The sequence below is a fragment of the Hemiscyllium ocellatum genome, chromosome 14 (assembly GCF_020745735.1).
Source record: "Hemiscyllium ocellatum isolate sHemOce1 chromosome 14, sHemOce1.pat.X.cur, whole genome shotgun sequence".
NCBI classification, from domain to species: Eukaryota; Metazoa; Chordata; class Chondrichthyes; order Orectolobiformes; family Hemiscylliidae; genus Hemiscyllium; species Hemiscyllium ocellatum.
In genome coordinates this window covers 1987905-2012421 of record NC_083414.1, presented here as the reverse complement: position 1 = coordinate 2012421, position 24517 = coordinate 1987905, and the positions used below count along the sequence as shown (strand labels likewise).

General features: G+C 43.9%; 1 protein-coding gene across 2 annotated transcripts in view; it reads left to right on the top strand.

The window, feature by feature from the left end:
* lamb2 (laminin, beta 2 (laminin S)) overlaps positions 1-24517 on the top strand; it is a 164703-nt gene that overhangs the window by 137412 nt on the left and 2774 nt on the right. For both annotated transcript variants that reach the window (XM_060835292.1, XM_060835293.1), the window contains 7 exons: positions 1781-2022; positions 8580-8783; positions 12400-12544; positions 18091-18298; positions 18454-18595; positions 19677-19853; positions 23339-23498. In XM_060835292.1, coding sequence (XP_060691275.1) covers positions 1781-2022; positions 8580-8783; positions 12400-12544; positions 18091-18298; positions 18454-18595; positions 19677-19853; positions 23339-23498 — 1278 coding nt within the window. The remainder of the gene's footprint in view (positions 1-1780; positions 2023-8579; positions 8784-12399; positions 12545-18090; positions 18299-18453; positions 18596-19676; positions 19854-23338; positions 23499-24517) is intronic.

The window sequence follows — 24517 nt, the reverse complement described above, 5'->3', positions numbered from 1 at the left end:
CATAAGCTCTTCATCAGGAATGTGGGTGAGGCCCAAGAGGGCTGAGAGATAAATGGGCGCGGCTGGGGGGCAAGGTAGCTGGGAATGTGATAGGTGGGAGGCAGGGGGTGAAGGTGATAGGTCATAGGGTAGAGCAGATAGATGGGAAAGAAGATGTACAGGTAGGACAGTTCAAGAGGGCAGTGCTGAGTTGGAAGGTTGGATCTGGAATAACGTGTGGGAAGGGGAGATGAGGAAACTGGTGAAGTCAGTATTAATCCCGTGTATTTGGATGGTCCCAAGGTAGAAGATGAGATGCTCTTCCTCCAGGCGTCGGGTGGCTAGAATCTGGTGGTGGAGGAGGCCCAGGACTTGCATGTCCTTGGCAGAGTGGAAGGGGAAGTTGATGTGTTCGGTCACTGGGGGGGCTGTTTAGTATGTGTGTCTCAGAGATGTTCTCTGAAACGTTCCCCAAGTTGACGTCCTGTCTCCTCAGTGTAGAGGAGACCACATCGAGAGCATTGGACACAGTGGATGATGTATGTGGAGATGCAGGAAAATCTCTGCCCGATGTAGAAGGATCCTTTGGGGCCTTGGATGGAGATGAGGGAGGTGTGGGCGGAGGTTTTACACCTCTTGCAGTGGCAAGGGAAAGTGCCGGGAGTGGAGGGTGGGTTGGTGGGGGGGGGCATGGACCTAACACGGGAGTTGTGGAGGAAATGGTCGCTGTGAAATGCAGATGGGGGTGGGGGGAAAAATATATCTCTGGTGGTGGGATCTGTTTGTAGACGATGGAAATGATGGACGTCAATGTATTATATTCAGAGGTTAATGGGTTGAAAGCTTAGGATGGGGTGTGGGGGTTCTGTCCTTGTGATTGGAGGTGTGGGAAGTGGAGGAGATGCCCTAGAGTGCATCGTTGACCACTTGGGAGGGGAAACTGTGGTCCTTGAAGAAGGAGACCATAAGGATGTTCTATGGTGGAGTTGGTCCTCCTGGGAGCAGATGCAGTGGAGGAATTGGGAATAAGGGATGGCATTTTTACAGGAAGTATGGTGGGAGGAGGTGTAGTCCATGTAGCTGTGGGAGTTGGTGGGTTTGAAGTAGATATCCATGTTGAGTCAATTGCAGAAAATGGAGATGGAGAGATCCAGCAAGGGATGGTAGGTGTCCGAGATGATCCCGGTGAAATTGAGGTCAGGGTGGAAGGTGTTCGTGAAGTTGATGAACTTTGTTTTGGAGTACGCTGCCATTTTGGCCAAGGTGCAGAGTCCTTCCAACATAATGAAAATGCAAGCCAAATTGTGATTCTGTCCAAGTTTTCACAACTTCCTTTCCTTGCTTTTCAATTGGTTAGCACTGCTGCCTCACAGCACCAGGGTCCCAGATTCGATTCCAGCCTTGGGTGAGTGTGTGGAGTTTGCACATTCTCCAGGTGCTCCAGTTTCCTCCCACAGTCCAAAGATGTGCAGGTCAGGTGAATTGGTCATGCTAAATTGCCCGTAGTGTTAGGTGCATTAGTCAGAGGGGAAATTGGTCGGGGTGGATTGCTCTTCGGAGGGTCTGTGTGGACTGGTTGGGCTAAAGGGCCTGTTTCCACACTGTAGAGAATATAATATTAAAAACACGCTCATGCTCGGTGTACAGTTTCTATGGTTTTGAACATTCCCATTGCGACTTTTAAGGATTCACAGAAGTGTACTCCTAACTCCCTTCATTCCTCTCCCTCATTTATGCATTTCATTTTCTCATGTTATTGGCAAATGGCATGATTAACCATGACACTGTTTTCTTTTACCAGGGGCTTATGACAGTATACGAAACTCTTACGATCAGTCGTGTCAGGCAGAGAGGATGGTAAATAGTTCCACAGTGACCTTCCCCAGTATTATCAGTGCATCTGCTAGCACCCGTCGTAAGACGGAGCTCTTGATGAGAACGAGGAAGGATGATTTCAATCGGAAGAATGCTGCCAACAGACGTGCTCTGAATGACTTGGCTGCCAAAGTGCAAACATTAAATTTGAAGAACATTAATGAAAAGGTTTGTTGGAATTTTCTGTCTGCTTCTGGTTCTGGCCCCCAGCGCTGCTGTTGTTGGAAGTCAAAAACCAAACTTAATATTTCTCCCTGTGATTTGGATTTTCCAATCCAGTATTGACTATTGAGAAGTTATTGCCTGAAGTGAAAAATCCATTTGCAGGAGAGAGGAGTAGTGAGGGGCAGAGTAGAGATGCCCCAGCTTGACTTGGGAACAGCCAATTTTTTATAAGTTAATTCTAGTTAATGCTGTATGACTGTAAAGCGTACTCTTCACTTTGCAAGTCAGTCCTGAGAAGATACCAGTAGGCCTTCACTCTTACCCATTGCATTTGTTGTGGTGAATATTCACCTATAGTGCTGTTTAGGAGATTAGTTCCAGCATTCTCATGTAGGGCTGAAGAAGTAACAGTCGATAAATGTCTAAGTTGGAATATTGTCATGTGCATTCTGACCTTGTCCTTCCATGTGGAGAAATCACAGAATTACTTTGTTAATGCAGTGCAGGAGACCATTTGCCCAGTATGCCTGTGCTGGCTCTCTGAATGAGAATTCCATGTTCTGCCATTTTCCTGTCTACTCCATGTAACTTTTCTGATTAACTCAGGGCACGTAGGCATTAACTGCCCTTGAGAAGAAGGTGGTCAGCTGCCCTCTTGAACCAGTGCAGTCCATCTGCAATTAGGGAGGGAGTTCCTAAATTTTGACCCAGCGACACTGATGGAATGCTGATGTATTTCCAAGTCAGGAAGGTGAGTGGCTTGGAGGGAAACTTGTAGCTGGTAGTGTTTGCCGCCCTTGTCCTTCCAAACGGTAGCAGTCATGGGCATGGAAGGTACTAAGGAGCCTTGGACAATTTTGGCATATGTTTATTTTCAAATAACAGTCTAACTAACTTTTGAAATTCTTGACAGAATCTTCTCTTCCATACTCTCAGGCAGCACATTCCATATGCGAGTCAGTCACTGTGGGAAAAACATTTTCTCCAATCACTTTTACTTCTTTTGCCAATTATTTTAAATCTGTGTTCTCTAGTTCTTTGCCCTTTCACAAATGAGATTTTCTCCATTTGCTCTGTCCAGCCCCTTCATAATTTTAAAAACATCTGTCATATCTACCCTTCATCTTCTTGAAGGAAAACAGTCCAAACTATTCCAATCTATGTTCATAACTAAAGTGTCTCATCCTCGAACTATTCTCATAAGCCTCTTCTGCACTCTTTCCAATGAGCTTTTATCTTTACAAAGAAGTGCAGCACAAATAACTGTAAGCAATACACTCGTGTGAGGCCAAACTAGTACAAATTTAACGTCACTTCCTTGCTCTTAGACCATAAGACATAGGAGTGGAAATAGGGCCATTCGGCCCATCGAGTCCACTCCGCCATTCAATCATGGCTGATGGGCATTTCAGCTCCACTTACCCGCATTCTCCCCGTAACCCTTAATTCCTTATGACATCAAAAATTCATCAATCTCTGCCTTAAAGACACTTAGCATCCCGGCCTCCACTGCACTCTGTGGCAATGAATTCCACAGGCCCACCACTCTCTGGCTGAAGAAATGTCTCCGCATTTCTGTTCTGAATTGACCCCCTCTAATTCTAAGGCTGTGTCCACGGGTCCTAGTCTCCTCGCCTAATGGAAACAATTTCCTAGCGTCCACCCATTCCAAGCCATGTATTATCTTGTAAGTTTCTATTAAATCTCCCCTTAATCTTCTAAACTCCAATGAATACAATCCCAGGATCCTCAGCCGTTCCTCGTATATTAGACCAACCATTCCAGGGATCATCCGTGTGAATCTCTGCTGGACACGTTCCAGTGCCAGTATGTCCTTCCTGAGGTGTGGGGACCAAAACTGAACACAGTACTCCAAATGGGGCCTAACCAGAGCTTTATAAAGTCTCAGTAGCACAATGGTGCTTTTATATTCCAACCCTCTTGAGATAAATGACAACATTGCATTCGCTTTCTTAATCACGGACTCAACCTGCATGTTTACCTTTAGAGAATCCTCGACTAGCACTCCCAGATCCCTTTGTACTTTGGCTTTATGAATTTTCTCACCGTTTAGAAAGTAGTCAATGCTTTTGTTTTTTTTCCCAAAGTGCAAGACCTCACATTTGCTCACATTGAATTCCATCAGCCATTTCCTGGACCACTCTCCCAACCTGTCTAGATCCTTCTGTAGCCTCCCCACTTCCTCAGTACTACCTGCCTGTCCACCTAACTTCGTATCATCGGCAAACTTCGCTAGAATGCCCCCAGTCCCTTCATCCAGATCATTAATATATAATGTGAACAGCTGCGGCCCCAACACTGAACCCTGCGGGACACCGCTTGTCACCGGCTGCCATTCCGAAAAAGAACCTTTTATCCCAACTCTCTGCCTTCTGTCAGACAGTCAATCCTCAATCCATACTAGTAGCTCACCTCGAACACCATGGGCCCTCACCTTGCTCAGCAGCCTCCCGTGTGGCACCTTATCAAAGGCCTTTTGGAAGTCTAGATAGACCACATCCACTGGGTTTCCCTGGTCTAACCTACTTGTCACCTCTTCAAAGAATTCCATCATGTTTGTCAGACACAACTTCCCCTTACTAAATCCATGTTGACTTGTTCTAATCAGACTCTGCTCTTCCAAAAATTTAGAAACCTCATCCTTAATGATGGATTCTAGAATTTTACCAACAACCGAGGTTAGGTTAATTGGCCTATAATTTTCCATCTTTTGTCTTGATCACTTCTTGAACAAGGGGGTTACAACAGCGATCTTCCAATCATCCGGGACTTTCCCTGACTCCAGTGACTTTTGAAAGATCTCAACCAACGCCTCCGCTATTTCCTCAGCCACCTCCCTCAGAACTCTAGGATGTATTCCATCGGGACCAGGAGATTTATTAATTTTAAGACCTTTTAGCTTTTCTAGCACTTTTGCTTTTGTAATGGCAACCATACTCAACTCAGCCCCCTGACCCCTTTAATTGTTGGGATATTACTCATGTCTTCCACTGTGAAAACTGATGCAAAGTACTTGTTAAGTTCTCCTATTTCCTTATCTCCCATCACTAGGCTTCCAGCATCAGTTTGAAGTGGCCCAATGTCTACTTTTGCTGTTGTTTGTTTCTGATGTATTGAAAGAAACTTTTACTATCATTTCTAATATTACTGGCTAGCCTACCTTCATATTTGATCCTCTCCTTCCTTATTTCTCTCTTTGTTATCCTCTGTTTGTTTTTGTAGCCTTCCCAATCTTCTGATTTCCCAGTGCTCTTGGTCACTTTATAGGATCTCTCTTTTCCTTTAATACATTTCCTGACTTCCTTTGTCAGCCATGGCTGACTAATCCCTCCCCGGATAATCTTTCTTTTCTTGGGGGTGAACCTCTGTACAGTGTCCTCAATTACACCCACAAACTCCTGCCATTTTTGCTCTACTGTCTTCCCCGCTAGGCTCTGCTTCCAGTCTATTTTCATCAGTTCCTCTCTCATGCCCTCATAATTACCTTTATTCAACTGTAACACCATTACATCCGATTTTGCCTTCTCTCTTTCAAACTGCAGACTGAACTCTACCATATTATGATCGCTGCTTCCTAAGTGTTCCCTTACTTTAAGATGTTTTATAAAGTCTGGTTCATTATATAGCACTAGGTCCAGAATAGCCTGCTCCCTTGTGGGCTCCATGACAAGCTGTTCCAAAAAGCCATCCTGTAAGCATTCCATGAATTCCCTTTCTTTGGATCCACTGGCAACAATATTTACCCAGTCCACCTGCATATTGAAGTCTCCCATGATCAATGTGACCTTGCCTTTCTGACATGCCTTCTCTATTTCCCGGTACATGTTGTGCCCCTGGTCCTGACCACTGTTAGGAGGTCTGTACATAACTCCCATTATGGTTTTTTTGCCTTTGTGGTTCCTCAATTCCACCCACACAGACTCCACATCATCCGACGCTATGTCATTCAGTGGCATAGATTTAATTTTGTTCTTAACTAACAAGGCAACCCCAGCCCCTTTGCCCACCTCCCTGTCTTTTCGATAAGTTGAAAATCCTTGGATGTTTAACTGCCAGTCCTGACCCCTCTGTAACCAAGTCTCTGTGATGCCTACCATATTATAATCATTCACTATGATCTGTGCCATTAGTTCATCTGCTTCGTTACGAATGCTACGAGCATTCAGGTAAAGTGCCTTAATGCTTATTTTATCATTAGAGATATTGGAAGTCATAAGATGTCCTAAGTTATCCTTGCTTTTTTCTGCATTCCCAGTCTGCCTCGAGTTTAGATCCGCCTGCACACATGCTATCCTGCTGCTTATCTTTCCATTTAACGCCATACTCCCTGTCGCTTTCACTTTCCCTTCCCCCCAACTCAGAAGTTTAAAGTCCTATTGACCATCCTATTTATCCTCTTCGCTAGAACATTGGTACCTGATCGGTTCAGGTGGAGACCGTCCCAACGGTACAGATCCCCCCCGGTTCCAAAACCGATGCCAATGCCCCATGAAGTGGAATCCCTCTTTCCCACACCAATCCCTTAGCCACATGTTTACTTGCCTAATTTTCTTGTCCCTACGCCAATTGGCACATGGCTCGGGCAGTAATCCGGAGATTATGACCCTTGAGGACCTGTGCTTCAATTTCCTGCCGAGTGCTTCGTAATCCCCAAACAGGTCCTCCACCCTAGTTTTGCCTATGTTGTTAGTACCAACGTGGACCACAACAACTGGATCCTCCCCCTCCCGCTCCAATATCCTTTCAAGCCGGTCGGAGATGTCCCGCACCCTGGCACCGGGCAGGCAACACACCATGTGGGATTCCCGATCTGGCTTGCAAAGGATACTATCTGTCCCCCTAATTATAGAATCCCCTATAACAACTACTTGTCTATTTGCTCCCCCCTTTTGAATGGCCTTCTGCACCATGGTGCCGTGGTCAGCTGGCTCATCCTGTCCAGATATTGTGTATCCATGTTCTACCTGCCTCTTGTGCTCTACAATCCTATTAATAAAGCCCAGGATATTGACTGCTTTACTGACTGCTTTCTCAACCTGTCCTTTCACATTTATGATTCATACACATAAATCCGAGGCCTCCCTGTTCCTGCATTCCCTTTTTTACCCTGTAATTAATATTGTGTATCCATGTTCTACCTGCCAAAATGAAGCACATCACATTTCTCCACATTGAACTTCACTTGTAACCTGCCTGTCCCTTTCACCCAACTTATCAGACATTCTGGACTGTCCATCTCTCAGTTTATTGTACTTCTAAATTTCATATTATCCAGAAATTTTGAAATTCTTTGCTGTACCAAGTTTTAGATCTTCAATATATCAGAAAAAGCAAAGGTCCTACTACGAAGTCCTGGAGAACTACAAACCTCCTACAGCCTGAATAAAAATCCATTAACCGTTACCAAAAAAAGAACTGCAGATGCTGGAAATCAGAAAACAAAATAGAAATTGCTGGAAAAACGCAGCAAGTTTGGCATCACCTGTGAGAGGAGAGAAAACCGAGTGAATGTTTTTGCTCCAGTGACCCTGTCCTGTTTGTGGTTGTGATTTATGTCCCTGATTCTGGTTAATACCTCATCGACACATTACCCTCGGTTACCTCTTCAAAAAACAAACTTTGACAAGTTAGTCAAATTTCATTTACATAAAAAATCCATGTTGATATTCTTTAATTAATTCGCATCTGTCCGTGTTGCTATGATTTTGTCCCAAGTTACTATTTTTTGATGTTTCTCACCACCATAGTTGCTGAGCATATTTAAAAAATGTTTTTTTGAACAAGGGTGTCATGTTTTTTTAATTCTCTAGTTCTCTGATATAACCCCTGACTCTAAGGAAGCTGAAAAGCTTCTGGTCAATACCTCTGCAATTTCTACTCTTGCTTCCACCAGGATCCTTGGGTGTGTCTCCCCCAGTCCTGGCCGCATAGCAACTAAGTACAGATAATCTACCTAAATACCTCTTCCTCATCAATTGGACACCCTTCTAACAACTGAATTAATTCTTCTTTCCCCTTAGCCTGCACAACATCTTCCTTCTTAGTATAGATAAACGCAAACCACTCATTTTACATCTTAGCTATGCCCCCGCCCTCTGCGTAAATCCCTTTTTTTATCCATGCCTGGACATCACTGGCTAGGCCAGCATTTATTGACTGTCCCTAAGGGGCCTTGAGAAGGTGGTTAACAACTTTCTGGAATCGCTACAGCCTATGTAATCTCTTATTGCCCTTTAGTATTTATATATCTTTAGAAAATTGTGGGATTCACTTCTATGTTTGTTTGGGAAAATTCTCACTCCTCTTCTATAGATTTTAGGTATTGAGGCAATTCTATGGCTAGTGCTGAGGGAAGGTTTGGGCTTAGGTTAAGGAGAACCGTTTCAGAGGTATAATGACTTAACCCCACCAATCCTGACCTGAGGAACTATAAGCATACGTAAGCATAGGTCTTGGTTAGGATTGAGTACCTGTGGAAATGTGCGCATATTCATTTTCAGAATTTTGATAGAATTGGTAATACTAATTGTTCATTGCAGGTGTGCGGTGCTCCTGGAGATTTACCATGTGCCGACAGCCCATGCGGTGGGGCTGGATGTTATGAAGATGATGGAACCAAGCACTGTGGGGGTCTGAACTGCAATGGTGCCGTTGCAGTAGCTGACACTTCTCTTGATCGAGCCCAACAGTCAGAAGAAGAACTCCAGAGAGCAATGAATGAGGTGGAGGAACTATTTCAGAAGGTGAGCAAGAACAGAGTCAATAAATTTAGGCTGCAACAGGTTTCTTTCTTTTATTAACCAGAGGTGACCCTAGAGAGTATTTATTTACTCATTCGTCTCACTGGCCAAGCCAACCTTTAATTTCAATCTCTCATAATCCTTGAAAAGTAGTGGTAAGTCCATGTGGTGTTAGGAGATCAGGATTTTGACTAATGACAGCGAATAAATAGTGATTTTTTTTTATTTATTCAGTCATGGGATGTCTTCATCACTGGCTGGGTTATTGCCTGCCCCTAGGTAGTGTAGAATTGCTTCTCGAACAGCTACAGTCCATATAGTCCCAAGTCAGGATGGTGAGTAACTTGAGGCAGAACGTACAGATGGTGGTATCCTGTGTACCTGCTGCCTCATTCTTCATGTGATGAGAAATCATAGAATCTGAAGATGAGTCATACGGACTTGAAATGTGAACTGGTTAACTGTTTCTCCAGTTATAGATGCTTCCTAATCTGCTGATCTTTTCCAGCGCTTGCTGTTTTTATTTCAGAATATTTGGAAGGTGTGGTAGGAGGACCCTGAGCAAGTTGCTGCACTCGTAGATTATACACACTATTGCCACTGTGAGTGGTAGTGAAGGAAGTAAATGTTGAACATGGTGGATGGCCTGCTGATGAAGTGGGCTTTGCACCTTATTTTTAAACCTGAGACTGCTTCTGACATACTCTCCACAGCTGTCACTGACCATGAGGTAATCTGAGGGTAATATTGAAGTGTGGTACATGCCAGGCCATGAGGTCACAGAAAAACAGAGAGAGAGACATAGAGAAAGAAAGAGAAACACAGAGAGACACACTGACAGTGTGAGAGAGAGAGAGAGAGAGAGAGGAGAGACAGAGAACATATTGCAGGTACTGGCAGTGTACCATGATATCCCAAAGATTATGATAATGAAGCGAAAGGACCAGTTTTGGCCCAGCCTCATCCCTTATAAGTGTAGCATGTCATTTCCTATGGTGATGTCATTTCCTGTTCTTCTTCTCAGGGTGTGGTAAATGGGGTCCAAGTCAATGTGTTTGTCTATAGAACAACACTTCAACAATCACATTGACTTAGACCCCATTTACCACACCCTGAGAAAAAGAACCGGAAATGACGTCACCAACCCAAGGAAACCCAAACATATAAATAGAAAGCAGGAAACATCAGCAGTGCTCCATCTGGAGGCTCACTAACGATGTTACCTAGTATAGTGACAAAATGTCTGAAAATGAGCCTTCCAGCTCAGTGAACAAACCTACATCCAGACTCCCCCTTTTTAATCTGTTAACCAGGGCTCCCTGATTGGCAACTCTGCTCGAGCTATTCCTGTAGTTGCATATGGAGTGGTCTTATAATCAAATAAGAATCATGACAGTTTAGTGTCTAGCAAGGCTGTAGGCTGTTTCCTTCAAGCCAGCCTTCAAAGTTTGGACTGCTTTTTCTGACAAGCCATTGGATGATAGATGGTATGGACCTCTCCTTCTATGTCAAATTCCATTCGACTTTAGGAAATACCCAGATTCCCTGGTGGTAAATGACGGCCAGTTATCTGTGCTTCCATTTTTTCTGTTGTCGTCTCTGTTTGATGAATGAACTCTATGCCTAGTCAATGTACAACCAAGTCCAGGTTTACCCAGCCATTCTTGTGGATATAGGGGAATTGCTAGCTGTAATTTTAGTCCTTGTTGCCACTCTGGGACTGCGGCTCTGTTTGTATACAGGCCTGGCCACCAGATATAACTTCTTGCTAATATCTTCATTTTGGAGACCTCTGGATTGCCCTGGTGAAGTTCAACTGAACTGGTGGTGTCTCCTGCACATGACAATCACCCTTGGTCTCCCACAACAATATGTCTTCCTCTAATATGAGCTGGTTCCTTCGGTTCAGTAAGATTTGAATTCTAGTTGTGATAGCCCTTTGGTTTTCTCCACTACCACCAGTTGTTTCAATTTTGAAAGGACTGAATTTTCCTGTGATCACTGATATAGCTGTGCTAATATTGGCCTCTATTAGAACTGAATTACCATTTAACCAGATTTTTTTTTGGTAATGACTTAAATGTAGCTAAGTAATGTAACTGGTCCAAACCAGATTTAGTGGACATTCCAGGGAGTATGAACTTTCCTGGATACCGGCCTATGAGTTATCTTACTCACCTTGGGACTAGTAAGACTTTATTGCTGTCTTGAGTCCACATACTACCAGCACCTACAATGGTTTATGGCCAGGACCCTGAATAAAAGTTTTATCAGTTTGGCTTAGGCATGGCTTTGTTTTGGAGTTTTGATGTGGGCTCTCTGATCAGGATATGTCCTGAGTGAGGCTATGAAGTTGTCTGCACACAAGTGGTGTTCCTTAAGCTCAATCAGACAGGTGAGGTTGCCCTCTTCTATCGGAATACCCTGCAACTCATATGCTCCACTTGCCACATTTTCCAAGCCACTGGCTCCTGTCAGTTGTCTTAAACTAGTCAAAAATCCCGATATGGATTCCCCGATTCTCAAATTGCTGAGTTAAATCAATAGCATCTCACAATTAGAGAAGGCCTGGGGTCGTAACATTCCTTAACTAGATCTGTCAGTTCTTGAAAGGTTTTAGTATTTGGTGCCTCAAGGAAAGTCAGGCTCCAAATAACAGAAAAAGCTGCAACTCCTCAGGCTGTCGGGAGAATTAGTCGTTACTTTTTGTCTGCTGCAATATCATTTGCCCAGAAAAAAAAACAAATTCTTTCCATGTACAGGGCCCAGTCCCTGATGGCAACCACGCTTCCCAAACAAAGGCATGACATAAGAAATGCTTACCCCACTCAAACAACTGACACAAGCAAGTCACTAAATCACTCTTTATTTATACATGAACAGTCCTTGACTCTAGTACTGCCTCTTCAGAGTGAGCTTTCAGAGTGGCATTATCTCTGACACTCAACTTTTTTTTTAACTGAATCTTTGGCACTCCTGTTTATACTCAACGTTTTTTTATCTGTCAGCCAGGGCTCCCTGATTGGACCAGATTAACAGCCCCAATCAGGGACCTCTTCTTCTATGAGGTCCAGTTGATTGACCTCATTACAATCACTACACAACCCATAGGTCAATTGTAGTTTGTCGTTGATTTATTTATTGCATGGCCCCTGGTTTTGTATTATTCCACATTAGTTTTCTATTTGCGAGTGCTAATATTTTTCTAATATTTGCAGGTTGCTGACTGGTTTATTTGGTATTTGCAGGTTGCTCACTGGTTTAGTTTGTATTTGCAGGTTGCTGACTGGTTTATTTGGTATTTGCAGGTCGCTCACTGGTTTATTTGGTATTTGCAGGTTGCTCACTGGTTTAGTTTGTATTTGCAGGTTGCTGACTGGTTTATTTGGTATTTGCAGGTCGCTCACTGGTTTATTTGGTATTTGCAGGTTGCTGACTGGTTTATTTGGTATTTGCAGGTTGCTCACTGGTTTATTTTGTATTTGCAGGTTGCTGACTGGTTTATTTTGTATTTGCGGGTTGCTGACTGGTTGCTCACTGGTTTATTTTGTATTTGCAGGTTGCTGACTGGTTTATTTTGTATTTGCAGGTTGCTGACTGGTTTATTTTGTATTTGCAGGTTGCTCAGGCCAAGGTAAAGGCGAATGAAGCAAAGCAGAAAGCTCAGATGACTTTGAACAAAGCAAATGATGCCAAAGACCGGATTAATCGTTCAAACAAAGAACTGCGTGACCTCATAAAGCAGATCCGAGACTTTCTTACACGTAAGAGTTGATCGATAAATGGTCACAGTCACGGATATAATTTGCCATTCATAAAATGTGTAGTAGCTGTGATGAACTGCACTATAATGTTAACTCTCAGCACAGGGCAAATTAACCTTGAGAATGGCGATTGATGAAAAGCTGCTTCTTATAAGGTAAAGAATCAGCCATCCCTAACTAGTCTGGTTTAAAATTGATTCAAATTCAAATTGTTCCAACAATATGTTTCAACATTCTCAGGACGATTAAGAATGGTCAGTGATAGCTCTACAGTTTTTGCCAATATTAGTGATATATAGAGTCATACAGCATAGAACCAGGCCCTTCAGCCCATCATGTCTCTGCCAACTAACACACACCAAACTACACACTAATCCCATTTACCTGCACTTGGACCATAGCTTTTATGACCTGACATTATTTTTAGATTAGATTCCTTACAGTATGGAAACAAGCCCTTCGGCCCAAAAAGTCTGCATCAACCCTCTGAAGAATAACCCACCCAGATTCATTCACCTACCCTCCATTTACCCCTGACTAATGCACCTAACACTATAGGCAATTTAGCATAGCCAATTCACCTGGCCTGCACATCTTTGGATTGTGGGAGGAAACTAGAATACCGAGAATATATATTAATGATATAGAAGATGGTATTAGCAATAACATTAGCAAATTTGCTGATGATGCAAAGCTGGGTGGCAGGGTGAAATGTGATGAGGATGTTAGGAGATTACAGGGTGACCTGGACAGGTTAGGTGAGTGGTCAGATGCATGGCAGATGCAGTTTAATGTGGATAAATGTATGGTTATCCACTTTGGCAAGAACAGGAAGGCAGATTACTACCTAAATGGAATCAATTTAGGTAAAGGGGCAGTACAAAGAGATCTGGGTGTTCTTGTACACCAGTCAATGAAGGTAAACATGCAGGTACAGCAGGTAGTGAAGAAGGCTAATAGCATGCTGGCCTTCATAATAAGAGGGATTGAGTATAGAAGCAAAGAGGTTCTTCTGCAACTGTACAGGGCCCTGGTAAGACCACACCTGGAGTATTGTGTGCAGTTCTGGTCTCCAAATTTGAGGAAAGACATTTTGGCTATTGAGGGAGTTCAGCATAGGTTCACGAGGTCAATTCCTGGAATGGCGGGACTACCTTACGCTGAAAGACTGGAGCGACTGGGCTTGTATACCCTTGAGTTTAGAAGACTGAGAGGGGATCTGATTGAGACATAAAAGATTATTAAAGGATTGGACACTCTAGAGGCAGAAACATGTTTCTGCTGATGGGTGAGTGCCAAACCAGAGGACACAGCTTAAAAATACGGGGTAGACCATTTCGGACAGAGATGAGGAGAAACTTCTTCACCCAGAGAGTGGTGGCTGTGTGGAATGCTCTGCCCCAGAGGGCAGTGGAGGCCCAGTCTCTGGATTCATTTAAGAAAGAGTTGGATAGAGCTCTCAAGGATAGTGGAATCAAGGGTTATGGAGATAAGGCAGGAACAGGATACTGATTAAGGACGATCAGCCATGATCATATTCAATGGCGGTGCAGGCTCGAAGGGCAGAATGGCCTACTCCTGCACCTATTATCTATCGTCTATTGAAACCCACACAGAAATGGGTAGAATATGCAAACTCTACACAGACGGTCATCAGAGGTAGGAATTGAACCCAGGTTCCTGGTGCTGTGAAGCAGCAGTGCTAACCACTGAGCCACCATGCCACTCAGTGTATATCCAGATGTTCTTAAATGTTGAGAGAGTACCTGTCTCCACCACCCCGCGTTCCATATTTCTATCAACAAGTAGGTGAAGAAATACTTCTCTTCAGAACTTTTCTAAATCATTTCAGGAAAATGATCCCAGGAATGAAAAGCTTAATATATGTAGAACATTTGAGGACTCTGCGTTTATACTCGATGGAGTTTAGAAGGATGAAGGGGGGTCTAATTGAAACATTCAAAATACTGAACGGCCTGGACAGAGTGGATGTTAGGAAGATGTTTTCAATGATAGGAGGGACCACGACCCGGGGCACAGCCTTGCAGTAAAGGGAAGGCCAGTTAGAACAGAGATAAAGATAAACTTCTCCTTAATTAGAGACTGCATCACAACTGCAGAAAAAGAGTTTGTTGAGGAGGGTTTGTGTGGAAGTCAGTAACAGGAAAGGAGCAGTCACTTTATTGGGTGTCTTCTATAGACTGCCCAATAGCAGCAGAGAGATAGAAGAACAATTGGACAGCAGATCTTGGAAAGGTGCAGATGTAACAGTTGTTGTTATAGGTGACTTCAACTTCCCCAGTATTGATTGGAACCTCCTTTATGCAGATGGTCTGGATGGAGCTGATTTTGTCAGGTGTGTCCAGGAAGGATTCCTAACTCAACATGTAGCTAGGCCGGCTAGGGGAGAGGCCATATTGGATTTGATGCTAGGCAACAAGCCAGGCCAGGTGTCAGATCTCTTGGTGGGAGAGCATTTCAGTGACAGTGACCAAAACTGCCTCACCTTTACCATAACCATGGAGAGGGAAAGGAACAGACAGTATGGAAAGGTATTTAACTGGGGGAGGGGAAATTATACTGCTATTAGACAGGAGCTGTGGAGTATAAATTAGGAATAATTGTTCCATGGGAATTGCACAACAGAAATTTGTTGATTGTTTGAGGAGCACTGTTGTAGAGAGAGGAATTATGACTATTTGGAAAAACATAGGTTGACTAAAGATAATCAGCATGGCTTTGAGAGGGCAGATCATGCCTCACAAGCCTCACTAAGTTCTTTGAATATGTGATAAGATACATTGACAAAGGTGGAGCAGTGGATGTGGTGTATATGGATTTCAGTAAGGTATTTGATAAGGTTCCCCAAGGTAGGCTCATTCAGAATGTTAGGAGGGTATGGGATACAGGAAATGTGGCTGTCTGGATACAAAACTGGCTGGCCAAAAGTGAGTGGTAGTGGATGGTAAGTATTCCGCCTAGAGTCCCACAGGGATCTGTTCTTGGGCCTCTCCTCTTTACAATTGACTTGGATGAAGAAGTGGAAGGGTGGGTTCGTAAGTTTGCTGATGACACCAAGGTTGGTGGTGTTGTAGATAGGGCTGTTGCAGGCTACAACAAGACATTGACAGGATGCAGAATTGGGCTGAGAAGTGGCAGATGGAGTTCAACCTGGATAAATGCAAAATGATTCATTTTAGAAAGTCCATTTAAATGCTGAATACAGGATTAAAGATAGGATTCTTGGCAGTGTGGATCATGTTCATAGATCCCTCAAAGTTGCCACCCAAGTTGATAAAGTTGTTAAGAAGGCATATGGCGTTTTGGCTTTCATTAACAGGGGGACTGAGTTTAAGAGCCGCGAGGTTTTGCTGCAACTCTATAAAACCCTGGTTAGACCACACTTGGAATATTGTGTCTAGTTATGGTCGCTCATTATAGGAAGGAAGTAGATGCTTTAGAGAGGGTGCAGAGAAGGAGATTTATCAGGATGCTGCCTGGATTGAGGGCTTGTCTTATGAAGAGAGGTTGAGTGACCTTGCACTTTTCACATAGGAGAGAAGGAAGAGAGGTACCTCGATAGAGGTGTACAAGGTAATGAGAGACATTGAGAGAGTAGGACTTTATCCCACGGCAGAAATGGCTGTCATGAGGGGTCATCATTTTAAGGTGATTGGATGAAGGTTTAGGGGAGATGTCAGAGGTAGGTTCTTTACACAGAGAGTGATGGGTGCATGGAATGCACTCCCAGCGGTGGTGGTAGAGTCAGAAATATTGGGGATATTTAAGCGACTTCTGGACAAGCACGTGAACGGTAATAAATTGAGGGGTGTGTAGGTTAGGTTGACCTTAGAATAAGATAAATGCTCGGCACAACATCATGGGCTGAAGGGCCTGTACTGTGCTGTACTGTTCTGTGTTCTTCAGCCAGAGAGTGGTGAATCTAATGGAATTCATTGCCACAGAAGGCTGTGGAGGCCAGGTCATTGAGTATATTTAAGACTAAGATTGATAAGTTATAGAGTCCTAGAGATGTACAGCATGGAAACAGACCCTTCGCTCCAACTCGTCCATGCCAACCAGCTATCCCAACCCAATCTAGTCCCACCTGCCAGCACCCAGCCCATATCCCTCCAAACCCTTCCTATTCATATACCCATCCAGATGCCTTTTAAATGTTGTATTTGTACCAGCCTCCACCACTTCCTCTGGCAGCTCATTCCATACACATACCACCCTATGTGTGAAAAAGTTGCCCCTTAGGTCTCTTTTATATCTTTCCCCTCTCACCCTAAACCTATGCCCTCTAGTGCTAGACTCCCTGGTCCCAGGGAAAAGACTTTACCTATTTACCCTATCCATGCCCCTCATAATTTTGTAAACCTCTATAAGGTCACCCCTCAGCCTCCGATGCTCCAGGGAAAACAGCTCCAGCCTGTTCAGCCTCTCCCTATAGCTCAAATCCTCCAACCCTGGCAATATCCGTGTAAATCTTTTCTGAACCCTTTCAAGTTTCACAACATCTTTCCGATAGGAAGGAGACCAGAATTGCACACAATATTCCAACAGTGGCCTAACCAATGTCTTGTACAGCCACAACATGACCTCCCAACTCCTGTACTCAATACTCTGACCAATAAAGAAAAGCATACCAAACGCCTTCTTCACTATCCTATCTACCTGCAACTCCACTTTCAAGGAGCTATGAACCTGCACTCCAAGGTATCTTTGTTCAGCAACACTCACTAGGACCTTAACATTAAGTGTATAAGTCCTGCTAAGATTTGCTTTCCAAAAATGCAGCACCTCGCATTTATCTGAATTAAACTCCATTTGCCACTTCTCAGCCCATTGGCCCATCTGATCAAGATGCTGTTGTAATCTGAGGTAACCCTCTTCGCTGTCCACTACTTAAACATTCTTGGCAAATGCTTTCACTTCTGTTCGTCTTGCGCTGATCCAAGAATTTCACCTCTAGCAGCACAATACGAATGCCCTCGGCCGTCCCTCTTAATCATGGCCCCAGTTCCGAAAATCAACAAAATAGAACCAAGGTCCTATCCCATTATTCCTAGCTGAAGTATCCAGGCGACCAGCCTGCTTTGAACACTCTAATTTTTTCAAAGTAAAAGGTTCTTGAGTATCAAGGGTTACGGGGGGAAAATGGGAGAATGGGGTTGAGAAATGTATCAGCCTTGATTGAATGGCAGAACAGATTCGATGGGCTGAATGGCCTAATTTCTGCTCCTATGTCTTACGGTCTTACTTACTTCTCACCTTAAACTTAGTCCCTCTGGTTTTAGGCACTTCTGCCACAGGAAAAGATTCTCATGATCTAATCTGACTGTTCCTTTCATAATTTTGTAAACCTCAATCATATCTCCCCTCAGCCTCCTCTCCTCCAGGGAAAACAAACCTAGCTTACCCAGTCATTATCTCAATAACAAACAAATGAATTTGGGATAGTCACCAGTAGTGCACTGTAATTAAGACCATAAAGTGATTGAAACCAATATTCTGTGTTCCTTTTACCCATCTCCACACAGAGGAGGGTGCAGACCCTGACAGCATTGAGATGGTGGCCAGTCGTGTTCTGGAGCTCTCAATTCCTGCCTCCCCCCAGCAAATCCGTTACCTTGCAGAGGAGATCAAAGACAAGGTCAGTAGTTTGTCTAACGTGGACACCATTTTGGATCAGACCGCTGATGATGTGAGGAAAGCAGACCAGCTCCTTCAGGATGCAAGAAGGGCAAGGTACGTCCATGGCACTGACTGCCTCTGCCACGTGCATCTTGGGAAAAACAGCTGTAATTTTACTGGAACTGGCTTTTAATTCCAGTTGTTGTATTTGAGCTCTTGGTTCAGACTGGGTAACCCAGGTTTGTTTTTAATGTTCTTTAACTGTGAAGGAGCCGTGCAGAAAATGTGAAGAACACAGCCGAAGCAGTGAAGCAGGCCCTGGAGGAGGCGAGCCAAGCTCAGCATGCTGCACAAAATGCAATCAGCCATGCAAAGGGAGACATTGAAGAGACTGATCAGGCCCTAAATGGGGTAAGGAAAGGATGCTCAGTCCTGGGATCTTTTCCCACTAATTTTCTCTTTAACTCCTTTGAATTGCAGTGTGAAACAAAGAAAAAAAGAGACAATTTGTCCCATCAAGTCTGTTCTGTAAGAATGGGAGGAAGCTGTTCATCTCAGCGCTGCTTAATCATTTAGATATGTTTGCTTGATATCCCTTGATAATTTTACCCAACAAAATTTGATTGATCTTGATCTTTATATCTTCAATCGGCCTCCAGCATCTGTAGCCTTTCGAGAAGACAGTTTGAAATGTTCTCAACCCATTGTGTGTTAAAGTGCTTCCTGGTTTCACTCCAAATGGTTATGAAGACTCTCGGCTAGATTTTATTGCTCTGACTGCCCCTAACGGATAGGTGACTTAAAGTCCAATACCTGGTCTTTCTTCTGCTTTCTCACCTTCCCCCAACCTGTAAGAAATGTCTGGGGTGCTATGGGAGGAGTTATGGGTTATAAGAGTCTAATGAAGCCTTTAAATCACCTATTGGCATGAAAGGGCCTTATCCTGTCCCTGTCCCCCACTATTTTACCAATGGCAGATGTTGAGCCATACCATGCAGAAAGCCCAGCAGTGTTAGCTGTGCGGTGGTGGGGGGGTGGGGAGAGGGTGGATTTTATTTCATTGGCCATCCAATTGTCCAGCAGCTCACTAAGCTAGGAATTCCTGTTGCTGAAGGACAGGAATCCTAACTCTAGCCTACTGACAGTGGGAAAGCTGCTCTTCCCATGGGTGAGTCCTCCACTCAGCATGGCAGGGATCATGCACCTCGTAATGTCCAGTCTCCACTTCATTGTTACATTGTTGCCCCATTGTCCAAATCATTTGTTTAAAGCTACTTGAGAATTCAAACATTTTACCACTGCTGGTATGGCTGCCCTCAAGACTGGCACCAGGTTGTGTCTGCTCCATTATTCATTCAGGTTTGCTGTCAATTTAGCCAGGCTGTAATGTTCACTGCTACCCTCTTCTTTTTCAACTGATAGGCTACAGAACTTTATGATCCGTGTAGCCCTAATTCCAGTGACATTAAGGACTCTGCTCTCTCACTTTTAGATACGGAGTGAAACAGTGAGTGCGGAGAGACAGTTGATGAAGGCCATGGACAGACTGGCACAGCTTGACAACAGAATTGATGCACTGAAAATGAAACGAGCCAACAACAGCCTGGTGGCATTGCGTGCAGAAGAAACTGCTTCAGTAGCACGAGAGAAAGCCAATGAGGCCAAACAGGTACAACTAAAGAGCGAAATTCTTAAATTTCAATGATGTGGATGGGTAGGAAAGAAAATTACAATTGCAGAAATTTCAGACAACTGGGATTACATGGATAGCTCGACGGAAAAGCCAGCACAGGAACTATATGCTTCTATAACCTGTTCAGAAGAGCAGATTAAAACTGCAGCCTGTGAGAGGAGAGTGGGATATCGGGGACCACAAGATACAGGGGCAGAATTAGGCCGTTTGGTCCATTGAATCTGCTCCACCATTCATTCATGGCTGATATGTTTCTCAACAACACCCTCCTGCCTTCTCCACATAACCCTTGATTCTCCAGTGAAGAATACGTCTATGTCTTGTGTGTTAAATATTCTCAATGACTTGGTCTTCACAGCTCTCTGTGGCAATGAATTCCACAGATGAACCACTTCTGGCTGAAGAAATTCCTCCTCATCTCCAATCTGAAAGATCACGCCCTCCCTCTGAGGCTGTGCCCTCGGGTCCTAGTTTCTCCTGCTGGTGAAAACATCTCCCTGTCCACTCCATCCAGGCCTCTCAGTATTCTGCAAGTTTTAGTCAGATCTCCATCATCTATCCAAACTCCTTTGAGTACAGACCCAGATTCCTCAACCAGACCTCATATGACAAGCTCGTAATTCCCAGGATCATTCTTATAAACCTCCTCTGGACCCTAACACTAGCAAACCCTTCCTTAGATATGGGACCAAAAAGTGCTCACAATATTCCAAATGTGGTCTGACCAGAGCCTTATACTGCCTCAGCAGTGCACCTCTGCTCTTGTATGTTAGCCCTTTGAAATTAGTGCTAACATTGCTTTCACTTCCTAACTCCCAAATGAACCTGCAGTTTAACTTTTAGAGAATCCTGAACTTGGACCCCTAAGTCCCTTTGTGTTTCAGACTGCTGAAGCCTTTCCACATTTGGAAAATAGTCTACACCTCTGTTCTTCCTGCCAAAATGCGTAATTTCATACTTTCCCACACTGTATTCCATCTGCCACTTCTCTGTCCACTTGCCTAGTGTGTCCAAGTCCTTCTGCAGCCTCCCTGCTTCCTCAACACAATCTGTCCATCCACCTACCTCTCTGTCATTAGCAGACTTAGCAACAATGCCCTCATTTCCATCATCAGTATCATTAGTGTGAATAGTTGTGGTCCCAACACTGACCCCTTGAGAACTTCGCAAGTCACTGGCTGCCATTCTGAAAAATACCACTTTATCTCCACTCTCTGCCTTCTGCCTGTCAGCCAATCCTCTGTCCATGCCAGAACCTTGCCCATAACACCGTGGGCTCTTATTTAATAGCCTTCTGAGAGGCACCTTCTGGAAAGAATAGAGTGGTGCTGGAAAAGCACAGCAGGTCAGGCAGCATCCGAGGAGCAGGAAAATCCCTTCATCAGGAATGACGCTGGGAGCCTCGGGGGTGGAGAGATAAACGGGAGAGGGATGGGGCTGGGAGGAAGCTAGCTGAGAGTGCAATAGGTAAATGGAGGTAGGGGTAAAGGTGATAGGTCAGAGAGGAATGTGGAGCGGATAGGTGGGAAGGAAGATTGACAGGTAGGACAGGTCATGAGGGTGGTGCTGAGCTGGAAGGTTGGAAGTGGGGTAAGGTGGGGGGGGGAAGGGAAATGAGGAAACTGGTGAAGTCCACATTGATGCCTTGGGGTTGAAGAGACCCAAGGCAGAAGGTGAGGCGTTCTTCCTCCAGGTGTCGGGTGGTAAGGGGGTGGCAGTGGAGAAGGCCCAGGACCTTCTGGAAATCCAAATAGATCATGTGCACTGGTTCGCCCTTGTCTAACTTGCTCGTTACCTCTTCAAACAGATTTGTTAGGCATGATCTCCGCTTGACAAGGCCATGCTGATTCATCCTAATTTACCATGCACTTCCAAGTACCCCGAAATCTCATCCTTCATAATGAACTCTAAAATCTTACTGATGACCAAGGTCGGGCTAACTGGCCCATAATTTCCTGAGATCTACCTCTCTCCCTTCTTAAACAGGCGTGTTAGATTAGCCATTTTCCAGTTCTCTGGGATCCTCCCTATTCCCATGATTCCTGAAAAATTACCACCAATTTCCTCGGTTATCTCCTTCAGAACTACACTCACTTTTGCCCCCTGGCTCTCTTGAAGTTCTGGTATGTTGCTGTCTTCCACTCTGAAAACTGTTGCAAAATTCCTGTTCAGTTCCTCCGCTATTTCTTTGTTTCCCATTACTACTTCTCCAGCCCCATTTTCCAGCAGTCCAATGTCCACTCTTACCTCTCTCTCTCTCTCTCTTATCTTTTCGATATCTAAAAAATCTCTTACAATCTTCTTTTGTATTATGAGCTTGCCTACTCCCACTTATTGACTTTTTACTTAATCCTCTGCTGATTTTTAAAGGTTTTCCAATCCTCTTCCCACTAATCTTCATTATATTGTATGCTTTTTCTTTTGCTTTTATGCTGTCCCTGACTTTCCTCATTGGCCGTGGTTGCCTCATCCTCCCATTAGTATGTTTCTTCTTCTTTGGGATGAATTTCTGCTGTGCCTCCCAAATTACCTCAGGAATGCCAGTCTTCCCTGCTCAGCTAAGGACAAGTGTCCTGACAATTTTTAAATTGCCCACGTTTACTGATCCAGTTTACATTTCCAGTATCTTGTTTTATTTCATATTGAAGATAACCTCAGTGTACCAATTGATTTTGCCCATAAATTTTACCTTCCAGAATACTGGGATTATGATGAGCAATCATTTCAGGAATGAAAGGTAGACTTAAGCTGAAATTGATTTGTACTTTATTATTTGTAGTGTTAAAGCTGGTTGGGTGTAGACTGTAAGTTTGTGTGATAATGTGAAACATACGCTTAGATTAGATTAGACTTACAGTGTGGAAACAGGCCCTTCTGCCCAACAAGTCCACACCGACCCGCCGAAGTGCAACCCACCCATACCCCTACATTTTTACCCCCATCTAACACTACGGGCAATTTAGCATGGCCAACTCACCTGACCTGCACATTTTTGGACTGTGGGAGCGCCCGGAGGAAACCCACGCAGACACGGGGAGAACATGCAAACTCCACACAGTCAGTCGCCTGAGTCGGGAATTGAACCCGGATCTCAGGGGCTGAGAGGCAGCAGTGCTAACCACTGTGCCACCGTGCCGCCCACACAACATTTGCTTTAGTGGTATTTGAACCCATGTCCCCTGGGCTTGTGGGTGACTGACCTCATGACATTCCCACTATGCCGCTGCTTCCATTGAATCGTTCCCCCCCCGCCCCCCATGACTTCAATACAAATTAAAATTGAAATGAAGAGAGATATAAAATGAGCTGTGGCTTCACTGTCACCTGTTTCACACAGATGCACAAAGAAAATATTCAGTTGTGACATTGCATGGGTGTAGGCCATGTGGATGAATCAACTGGTCTTTTCTTGCCCATCAAATTCACATCTTCATACGTTGGTACATTCTTTTTGTTTCCAGATGCTGGAGGGACAGCTCTCAGATAAATATAAAATTATGCGTGGTCTTATAGACCGAAAGAGTGGCACAGTTTTCGATGCTAAACACAGAGCGGAGAGTCTTCGAGATGAAGCCAAGCAGCTCCTGAGAGATGCACAAGAGAAGCTGGAGAGATTGAATGGTAAGATGCTATAAGGAGAATTTGTAAAGGCATATTTGCCAGGATACATGCATTGACATTTCTCTCCTACAGTTAACTTCGGAAGAAAATATTCCATTGTCAAGTGTGTGGTGGGGCTTTAATCACAAAGATTATACATTTCTGAGCAGACTCAGGCAGAGAATCAACAAAGAAGAGAAAGAAAGTCTTGCCTTTCTGGAGCACTTTTCTTGGCCCCAAGGTGTAGTCAATCACTTCATACCCAATGAAGAAATTCTGAACTGGAGTCACTGCTGAACTGTCTGACATCCAGCAAACAGATTACCATAAGATGTACAAATACATATAGGCTACTTGGCCATTAGATCTCCTCTGCCATTCAATGAGACCATGACTGATCAACTCCATTTTCCTGCTTTTTCCTCATAACCTTTGATTACCTTATTGATTAAAAATCAGTCTATCTCAGTCTTGAATATATTTAATGACCTAGTCTGAACAGTCTTCTGCAGTAAAGCTATCACGGGCACTCACACCCACACTCACACACCTCATATGCACACTCACCTGTCGCTCCTACATGTGCACACATATTAATTTATGGGGTGAATTTGTGTTTGCAGAGTTATTTTGCTCAAAACCTGCACAAATCCATGTAAAACTCTGTAAAACTATGCAGAGGGTTTGTCAGTCTGACATAGTATTGTTTAAAATGTTGAGCTATTTTTGAGAATGTAATTTAAAAGAAGTTCTGGGATTTACATATCAAAGAACAGAAACTAGCATATCCCATTCTAAAAGATGAAAGATTTGATCTAAAATTGATTAATGTATCACCATGACACTGGACTCCTTTGGCTATAAAATCTGTGGTCATGATCTTATTCTGCACAATCACCTGATGAAGGCGCGGCACTCCAAACGCTAGTGCTTCCAAATAAACCTGTTGGACTATAACCTAGTGTCATGTGATTTTTAACATTGTACACCCTATCCAACATCGACATCTCCAAGTCAAAACTGGTCACAGTGTACAAGGT